The sequence below is a fragment of the Bubalus bubalis genome, chromosome X (genome assembly GCF_019923935.1).
Source record: "Bubalus bubalis isolate 160015118507 breed Murrah chromosome X, NDDB_SH_1, whole genome shotgun sequence".
Classification (NCBI taxonomy): Eukaryota; Metazoa; Chordata; class Mammalia; order Artiodactyla; family Bovidae; genus Bubalus; species Bubalus bubalis.
The window spans coordinates 88,778,657-88,788,671 of NC_059181.1; the positions used below are offsets into that span (position 1 = coordinate 88,778,657).

Sequence of the window (10,015 nt, forward strand, 5' to 3'; positions counted from 1 at the left end):
CAGGAGTAAAAAAGGGACATTATCTAAAAAAAAACCAAAAAAACAAAAATTAACTAACTTTGAATAAAGTATGCTGCTGCTAAGTCGCTTCAGTTGTGTCCGACTCTGTGCGACCCCATAGACGGCAGCCCACCAGGCCCTACCGTCCCTGGGATTCTCCAGGCAAGACTTTAGTTAATGACAATGTATCAATGCTGGTTCATTAATTACAGCAAATGTATTATATTAATGTATAAAGTGGCTTCCCTGGTGGCTCAGTCGGTAAAGAATCCTCCTGCAATGTGGGAGACCTGGGTCCAATCCCTGGGAGGAGAAGATCCCCTGGAGAAGGAAATGGCCACCCACTCCAGTATTCTTGCCTGGAGAATCCCATGGACAGAGGAGACTGGTGGGCTACAGTCCATGGGTCAGAAAGAGTCAGACACCACTGAGTGACTAAGCACAAGATGCTCCTTGGTATAGAGTATTTGGGAATTCTCTATAGTATCTTCTTAATTTCTCTGTAAATCAAAAACTTCTAAAAAAAATGAAGTCTATTTAAAAAACGTCAAAAGGGGGACTACAGGGGAAAAGCTTTATATTTTAATACCTTTAATAGCACTTTTTTCCTTACTTTTTGAACAAACGGACTTGTACTGTCATTTTACACTGGGCGCCACAAATTACATAGCCTACCATGCCTCTGTCCCTACCTCTATCACCCAGACCTCAAAAAACTAGGGTTGATTTGGACCCTTTCAAGAGTCCAAGAGGCCAAGAGTGAGTAAGGCTGTGAGAATGCTGGGGCTCAGGAGGGAAGAGTTCTGTGCTCTAAGTTCATCTGGATTCTGGGAAAGGCAGCAGCCACCAGTCTGGAAAGGCCCCCAGTCAGGCCAAATGGTGTTCCTAAGAAAGATCCCTTCTCACTCCACTCTGGTGGACAGTGTGGACTCAGAGCATCCTGGATCTGGAAGGGACCGTGTTCATTGTTCTACCACAGCCCCTGAGCCCATGTTTCAGGGAGAAGGAGGAGGACACAAAGGCATGGAGAAGGGTAGAAGGCACCCAGCCTCCACAGCCCTTCAGCCAGTGACAGCCCAAGCCTTGCCCAGCCAAGAGCCCGCTACTGCGTCCTTCAGTCCAGGTCCGCACCTGCCTTCCCTCCCCCTGAGTGTCTCCCAGAAAACTGAGGTGCCACCCTACCTTTCCTCAGAGTCCCTTCCTTCTTTCTCTGGGCATCTGCAAGGGTGTGTGTGTCTGTGTGTGTCCCTTCCTCATTTCTCTGGACATCTGCAGTGTGTGTGGGTGTGTGTATGTGTGTCCCGGTTCAGTTAGGACGAGGCCAGAAGCAGAAGAGAGGGGGCTCGTCACTGCACTTCCCACCTGGCTATTCCCCCTGGGGCGGGAGTAGGGGAGCCAGGCCTGGGAGCCCCAGGCTGGATGGGGCCTGCTACAGTCCCAGGAAGCAAGTCTTGAGATCCAAGTACTGATATGGGTGTCATTAGGAAGGAATGCAGAGGCGGTAGCAGCAGGGGGAACCTCTGGGCTGGAGAGCGCAGAATTCCTCAAGACCATCTCCAGACAGATGGGCCCTACAAAGGCAAACCAGACCTCCATGGAGTCTGTGCTGGAGAGGGGCTCTGCAGGCAAGGGCGAGGGGGACTCTGTATCTGCCACACAAGTGCAGTCTCACCAGGGAGCAGGAATCCCTGAACCAGAGACCTACCCAGGGCTTCCTCAGAGCTCCCAGAGAAAGGCCACGCCCCTGGAGACTGTTGTCATGGCAGCAGCTGGCAGGGGCTGACAGTCTTCCCCCTTGGCCTGCATGGCTGCTCTGCCTGCCTTCTGGGACCTTCAGCTCCTGCTCCCTGAAAAGGCCTCTGTTGTCCACCTTGACTGCGAGTAAAAATGGCTACAGCCCACTGCCCAGTAGCAGTTTTACAAAGTTGTTAAAGGTTCAGTGTCTCATGTCACATTACCACGGTTTAAATCCCATTTCTGCCACTCACTGGGCTTCCTTGGTGGCTCAATGGTAAAGGATTCACCTGCCAATGCAGGAGACGGGTCCCTGGGTCAGAAAGATCTGGAGAAGGAAATGGCAATCCACTCCAGTATTCTTGCCTGGAGAATCCCATGCACAGAGGAGCCTGGAGGACTACAGGCCATGTGGTCACAAGAGAGTCAAACACGAAATGATTGAGTGACTGAACCACTGCTACTCACTATTATCTGTTTCCATGGGAACAATTTGTAACCTCCCAGAACCTGAGGCATCTCACTTTCAAAACGGAGTTCCTTAGACTAAACTCTTACGGGACCCTAAATCAGCAGTATCAAATCAAATCCATGGGAAGAATTATTTCATCATCATCACCTTCCCTCCCCCCATATGAGCCAAGTAGCAGACCACATTTCTTTGTACCAAATGGTTGTCACCATGGCAGAACCCTCTTCACCTTATCCTCTCAAAGGAACCCCAGGCAAGGATACTGGAGTGGGTTGCCATTTCCTTCTCCAGGAGATCTTCCCAACCCAGGGATTGAACCCATATCTCCAGCACTGCAGGCAGATTCTTTACTGACTAAGCTACAAGGGAACCCCATTAATGCCATGTTCTCTATCAAAAATGCTCCCATTTCAGATAATCAATGTTTTCAAACTATTTGTACTTAGATGCATGAATGTGCATTCTGACTTATGAAAATCAAAGTACTCAGTCTTTTTAGATTCACGTTTTTTACAAACTTTACTTTATTCTAGAGTTCTAGAATTGAATGATTACCAATTTAGACTGGCGCTTCTGTTTGTGATTTAGGTCTAGAGACTCAAAAAATCCTGAAGTCACGGAAAAGTGAAAGCTTATTGTCCACGAAAATGACAAGACATGAGAGTCATTTTGATAGCACCTAAACGGACATGATTGAGTTATGGATGTGGATTAAAACTGGAAGAGGTGGCATATGATAGTGACTCATTAAAGAGAAACAGTCCAGTTTCAGTGCAGGATCTGAACTGTTAGGGAAATAATGGGCCTTGGTAGCTGATGACAGGAGAATGAGGGAGAGAGGTGTTATCAAGGGAAGAGAGAGAGGAAGAGGCAATAACCCTCAAGACTGGATGCTGACCGTCTCTGATAACCAAGAAAAGGCACACATAAACAAAAGAGAGGTGAGTGACGATGTCTAGTGTGTCGGGGGTCAAGAAATACCGGCTGGTTGCGGCAGCGCGGCCGCCGGTCAGAGTGGTAACTGGGGATCTGAGCTCGGCGGTGACGCGCGGCCCTCACGTGACCAGAGCCCGTGTCTGCCCAAGTCCTTCTCGTCCTGGTCCTTTTTGCCTGTCCAGACACCATATGCCTATCGCCCTTTGGACGAGGGGAAAAGCAGAAGAAAGTAAGTCCCCTTCGCCCTCTTAAATCGGTGTGAGTGTTGGTGCTGCCCAGTAACCTTTGGGGTTGGGATGGCACTGAGTCCAGGCGTTCTCCCTGCAAAACCTCGCCCCCGCGCCCCCATTTCGGTACAAAAAATGGTGGTCTAGGGAGTGGGCTGGGGAGGTGAGTGGATCCCCCGGTGGAAGACAACAGGGGCATTGAGAAATAGTTTCTAAGCAGACCTTCGCTTTCACTTCCCGCCTGAATAGAAATGACGAGCGTTACTGGGTAGGGGCGGGGTGGGGGGTGGGGAGGACGAAGCTTTCAGATGGAGCGGGGTGGGGGCAGGGGGATACGGGGTGGGGAGGCGGCGACCGTTGCCCAGAAAGGGGGCGTGTGTCAGTTTTTCCCTCCTCCCCGCCCCCTACCCTGTCTCGGCGTCTGTCTGCAGCTCGGCAGGTCACAGCGGGGCACCTGGAGGAGAGGCCGCCTCGGAACCAGCCGCCGGGAGAGGTCCAGATAGGGGAAGGGGTGGGCAGTGGGCCGGGATGGGGTGCGAGGGAGGTTGCTGGAGGGAGCCGGGTCCACGGCACCGCCGGCCCGCTCCGCCCCGGTCCCTGCGGGAGAGGCCTGTGTGGCAAGGCCTGCCGGGAAAATGGTGGGCTTTCGGAAGGAGGGGGCGACAAGGTGGCGGGGGTGAGAGGGGACCAAACGCGGCGGGGTCCCGGGGGCCGGAGAGCCCCTCCGTCAGCGTAGGTTGATGGACCCGGGCCCAGACTGGGGAAGAGGCAGGTATTGGAACTCGTGGGCGGGGTCTTAGTCCAGGCAGCGCGTATTCTGACTCGCCTCTGTCTTTCTTGTCTCCTCTGTATCACCGTGCTTTAAAAAAGACCATCCTGAACATGGAAAAAGCCTGCAAAGAGCCCGAGGAGCAGCCACAGAGCTCGCCCAAGGCGGATGAAGAGCGGCCTTCTGTGGAGCCGTCTCCCGAAAAGTCGTCTCCGGAGGAGCAGTCTTCGGAGGAGGTGTCCTCGGAGGAGGAGTTCTTTCCCGACGAATTCCTTCCTGAGCTTCTTCCCGAGATGCTCGAGTCCGAGGAGCGCCCTCCTCAGGAGCGCCTGTCGAGGAAGGACCTTTTTGAGGCGCGCCCTCCCATGGAGCAGCCTCCTTGCGGAGTGGGCAAACACAAGCTAGAAGAGGGAAGCTTTAAGGAAAGGCTGGCCCGCTCCCGCCCGCAATTTAGAGGGGACATACACGGCAGAAATTTAAGCAACGAGGAGATGATAAAGGTAGCAGAGGAGATGGAAGAGATGAAGCGAGTACGAAACAAACTGATGATCATGCACTGGAAGGCCAGGCGGAACCGTCCTTATCCTATTTAATGTGTTTGGCTTTGAATTTTGTTTTGCCTGATGTATTATCACTTGAACGTTGCTTTTTCTTACATACCTTACAACGTCTTCCTAATCTGAACTTTTTGTGTGGTTTTGAGGTATTTCTCTTGTAACTGGCATAAAATGGCGTCTCACCCCCATCTGCAAGACATCCTCTTTCTTCTCCATTTGCATGGAAAGATGCACAGTATATATTGTGGAGTGGAAAAAGGCAATTTTCATAAAGTATATGTAGTATCCCATTTTTGTAAAAAGTGTATATTTATATATTAATATGCAAAGAAAAAACTCAAAGTATATACTGCAGAGGTTTAACAGTGACTATCTGTGTGGCAGGATAACAGGTGGTTTGTTTTGTTTTTCATTTTTGGTTCATCTGAATTTCTCATTTTCTCAAGATGAACACATTTTACATGTGTTACTAAAAAAAGACAATACAATGGGAAAAATTGTAAAGCAATGAAATAATTTGTCAATCAGCTTATAATGTGGCACTTAATAAATACTTTTCAGAACTTTAAAAAAGAAAAGTAAATCCCATGTTTTTTTCCTGAATCTCTTAGACAGAAATGTAAACCAGGTACTGTACTCACATTTGTTTAAGGGTATTGTTTTCCTACTTAAATAGGAATAAGATGATTTATTATTTATGGTTTATTTATTACGGGGCCTCGGTGGAACCAAGTGAGGTGAAGGTCATGTGAGCTATATTTTTTCCTCTACTGGCACAGGCTGGACCCATCCCCTATAGATTGCCTTCAGATACTGGGGATGGTACCCAAAGGTCTTGTTTGCACTCACAAATCCTGTGTGATGCCAGATAAGTGCTACATACTCCTCCTGTCCTGCTGTTCTTTCCTGGATACTGCCATGTCTACTGGCTATAGCTGCCCCTTCTCCTGGATCCTGCTCCTTCCGTGGCCCCCGTCACAGCTGAGGCACCAGAGTTCTCCAGGTGCATAGCTTTACTGATTGCTCTGGAGTCCCTTCAGGACCAAAGCTGAATGAACCCTGTCTCTTAAGATATATGAAGGATGCCCCTTCTCTAGCTTTAATATTACACCTATCCATGTGGATACCATTCCAGTGCTGCTTAAAACCTCTTAAGTCTTATAGAATTCTGAGCAAAATAGTCCTTTTCTCCCAAAAGCCTCCCTTTTCTCCATTGGACGCAAACATGAGTTCACCTGGGCTTGGAGAAAAATTTGTGAGCCAGACACAATGCTATGTGCCTAGAATTGGAACCCCCCTCTTTCAAATGATTTCCAAGGATAACTATGGTTGTAATTCCCCAATACTTGTCTTAGGGTGAGTTCTCTCCCAGAGGCTTCTGGCAGGCTTGCCTTACCAATTCCTCTAACTTGCTCAGTATGTATAAGAGGAAATTATGACTTAAGCTCAAGCTAGGATATTGCCCATCTGCCCCAACCTACACCAACAAGAAACATGCGGAAATACTTTGTAAGTCATTAAATTACTATTAAACTTGTTTGTAAAAATCTAAAATTTTGTTTTATTGATTGTATTCACTCTGGAAACACAGACAGTGGTTAATAATTTCTCAGAATTGTAACCCAATCATGAACCCAGTCTGTCTGATGAACTACATAAGCTTCAGTGTGTTCACATCTCTAGAAAGTATAATTTGCAATTCCAAAGGGTTTGGGAGAGGTACTGTTTCCCCAAATTCAACAGTAAAATTTAAATATTTCAGGTGTCAGGGTTTCTCCTATAAAATAAGCAGAGACCTGGGCTCTAACCCAGACCCACTAAATCTGCTTTTCTGTTTATAAGCACATAAGCTAGAAAGTGACTGCTAGGTATATACAATATATTCCTAGTTTTAGTAAGGATAAATCATGACATAAATAGAAGTACAGATGATTATAAGAAAACTAAAGAGGTAAAAGCCTTGTCCAACCATATTTTTAAATAAGGAATTAAAAATTCCTTATTTTTTAAGGAAAAATCAATTTTACTACATAAAATTTAATTTTTGGGGGGGGGGGCTTCCCTGGTGGCCCAATAATTAAGCCTCCATGCTTCCAATGCAGGGGGCATGGATTTGATCCCTGGTTGGAGAACTAAGATCCCACATGTGGCATGGCACAGACAAAAATAAACAAGTTTAGATTTTTTTTGCAGCAAAGCAAGACCATATACAGAATAAATATGGTATAAATAAATAAAAACCTAAGAGAGGTGACAAAACAGCAAGATGTATTTTCTATGACTGACATTTTGTAATGCCTTGCACTACTTCCTTACAATATGAGTAAAGTACATCAAAAATAAGTTCAAAGTTCTTTGGTAATCAGATATCAAAGTGGTAAGCCAGTCCTGTGCTCTTGATTTTGCTTTTAATTTTTTTACTGTGTGATGCCATTTGGAGGATCTTCATGTCTTCAGATCATTCCTCAAGACTATGGTAGCCTGATGATGCTGATTGGGCTGGATTCTGGCTGGAGTGAGACCAGGGTCTAGCAACTCGCCAGTTCTATAGGACAGGATGAATCTAGCTCCCTGGACAGGATGTGGAAGGGCTCCCCCAAGGCACACCCCTCTCCAGGGTGGTCTGACATTGGTTTCTCTGCTCCAGCCTGCAGCAGGCACCACTCTTCTAGGCTGAGGCCCAGACTGTCCTAGACATGCATACCTGGAAGACAACGACTGTCCCCATTGCAGGTCAGAGCACTTTGCCTCTCCTTCCTTCTCCCTCCCTCTTTAGAGGAACCTTCTATAGGGGAGGAGATAAGCCCAAGGATTCCCAACTGGAAACACTGGTTTCTGGCCTGGGCCTAACCAGGTAACTTAGGGCTGAAGCAGAAGGGCCTGCCCCTTCTGTCAGAGTCCAGTGAAGTACCCGCCCCCCATCCCGAAATGGAATTAGACCTCAGACAAGACCTCACCCATCCCTCTCCCACTCACCTTGCTCAGATTCCAGGAAGGGCCTCAGATGTGCCCCGGCCTGTTTGGGTGGTTCTGTGGTGACTTTAGGTCTGTGTGTGCTGGTGCGGCGCTTCTGATGTTTGCGTCAGCCCAGGCCCAGAGGTACAGGTGCCCCCAGGTAAAGGGAGCTTTAAAGGCCTGTGGTCTGACAGCTCAGGAGAAAAGAGGTGTCACTCCTGTGTGAACACCCCTATGCACTGCAGTACCAGGGGTCAGGGCAGTCAGGCTGTGGGTTGGTGTGAAGACATTTTGGAGGTGTTAATGGTGGAGGGTCAGCAGCATCCAGAGCCTGGTTGTCTGGGCCTCTCACCACTTCCCTGCTCACACAGAGGGCTCACATCCCTGTCACATGTCCAAGAAGCTACCAGCCGCCAACTCCAGAGCACAAAGCATTGAGGGTCCAGGACCCTGGAGAGAGCTGTGTGCTAAGCAGGATGCCCACAATGCCTGGGAGTGGGAGCCCCTCTAGTGAGGAAGCATAGAGGTATCAGGTTCAGGGTTCTTGCAAAATGCCCAGAGACTGCTCCCTTTCCCATTCAGAAATACAATTATTTTTACAAATGAGGAAAATTATACAGATAAATAAGAGGTAGACTGTGTGTTCTCAGATTTATCTGAATCAAATTCTGTATTCTTCCCAGTCTGCCTCCAATTTAGATTGCAGCTTTCTGGGGCTTAGGCAATAATTTATTTGGATTTGCTAAGTATGCTGTCCTTGTTGGTTTGTGCATTTGGGTGAGTTTCCACACTATCATCTTTTTCCAGGTGGAAATGTCCAATAGGCAGTTAGATATGGAAATAGGGATTTTGGCTCGTGGTATGCAGTGTATCCCAGAAACTCAGTGGTTAAAGAATCTGCCTGCAATGCAGGAGACACAGGTTTGATCCCTGGGTGGGGAAGAGCCCCTGGAGGAGGGTATGACAACCCACTCCAGTATTCTTGCCTGGTGAATCCCATGGACAGAGGAGCCTGGCGGGCTACAGTCCATAGGGTCACACAGAGTAGGACAGGACTGAAGTGACTGAGCACACACACACTCAGTGCATAGTAAGCAAGAATCTAATTGAATATCCTTCTATCCCTTACTATAAATATACACGTTTCAGAGTGAGATTCTACTGAATTCACTGATTCATGGTCTGTGTGTAAAAAATGAACTTTTTCTTTACACCTCTTTGCCAAGATAATACTTTTTTTAAGTTTAGAAACTAGAGGTAAGCTCGCCATCTCGTGGCCTTAGCCAGAACTGCGAGTAGAAAACAGCTACTCAGTAGTTTCTGGCAGGATTGAGGTCTTCTCCCCCCATCACCCAATAGTTTCTCCTTCCCTCTCCTTGAGTGAGTGAGTGTGTTAGTGGCTCAGTCAAATCCAAATCCGACTCTTCGCAACCTCAAGGATTGGGGCCCGCCAGGCTCCTCTGTCCATGAAATTCTCCAGGCAAGAATACTGGAGTGGGTTGCCACTCCCTTCTCCAGGGGATCTTCCCTACTCAGGAATGGAAGCCACATCTGCATTGCAGGCAGACTCTTTACCATCTGAGTCACTATGCTGTGACAATGCTGCGATCCCAGTTCAATCCCTGGGTCAGGAAGATCCTTTGGAGAAGGGATTAACAACCCACTCCAGTATTCTTGCTTGAGAAGTTCCAAGGACAGAGGAGCCTGGTGGGCTACAGTTCATGGGGTCGCAAAGAGTCGGACACGACTGAGCGACTAACACACTCATTCATTCAAGAAGAGGGAAGGAGAAACTATCGTGATGGGGGAGGAAGACCTCAATCCTGACTGATACTGGGCCGACACAGTTATCAGCTTCTTCCTGGGGAGGCAGGGGTAGTGAGATGGCACAAGAAGCAACCTGTTGTTAGGTGGTTTTTCCCTGTCTCAGGTCAAGATAAGTGTGTGTGTGTAGGGGAGCAGGGGGTTTAAACTGAGTGATCTTATACTATTGTCACTTTTTCTCTGAATGGGAAGTTACATATTTCTACTAGAAAAATATATGCAAATATAGAAAAGTATAAAAGAAGATATAAATTAGTTTCTCTATGTAGAGAAAATAATATTAATATGCATTACTTATATTGTGTGTGTAAATATATATATCTCCTTTTATATACTCATAACTTACTTTTTATATAGTATATATGTGTATTGGAAAAGGAAATGGCAACCCACTCAAGTATTCTTGCCTGGAGAATCCCCATGGACAGAGGAGCCTGGCAGGCTATAGTCCATGCGGTTCCAAAGAGTTGGATACAACTGAGGGACTAACACATATATGTATTACTTTATATAATTATATGATATATATCTGAATACCTTT

At 47.4% G+C, this 10,015-nt stretch overlaps 1 protein-coding gene and 1 long non-coding RNA gene across 3 annotated transcripts in view; one reads left to right on the forward strand and one right to left on the reverse strand.

The window, feature by feature from the left end:
- LOC112582355 overlaps window positions 1–3,896 on the reverse strand; it is a 46,554-nt gene extending 42,658 nt beyond the window's left edge. The window contains exon 1 of the long non-coding RNA XR_003106896.3: window positions 3,778–3,896. This is a non-coding gene — a long non-coding RNA (uncharacterized LOC112582355). The remainder of the gene's footprint in view (window positions 1–3,777) is intronic.
- TCEAL1 (transcription elongation factor A like 1) lies at window positions 3,014–6,249 on the forward strand. Of its 2 annotated transcripts, XM_006048176.3 has the most exons (3): window positions 3,262–3,371; window positions 3,801–3,862; window positions 4,240–6,249. In XM_006048176.3, exons 1-3 carry the CDS (start codon window positions 3,332–3,334, stop codon window positions 4,729–4,731), a joined length of 594 nt encoding a protein of 197 aa, XP_006048238.2. In that variant the 5' UTR covers window positions 3,262–3,331; the 3' UTR covers window positions 4,732–6,249. The 2 variants fall into 2 exon arrangements, with proteins under 2 accessions (XP_044793548.1, XP_006048238.2); XM_044937613.1 differs by lacking the exons at window positions 3,262–3,371; window positions 3,801–3,862 and adding an exon at window positions 3,014–3,147.
- The last annotated feature ends 3,766 nt before the right edge of the window (window positions 6,250–10,015 follow it).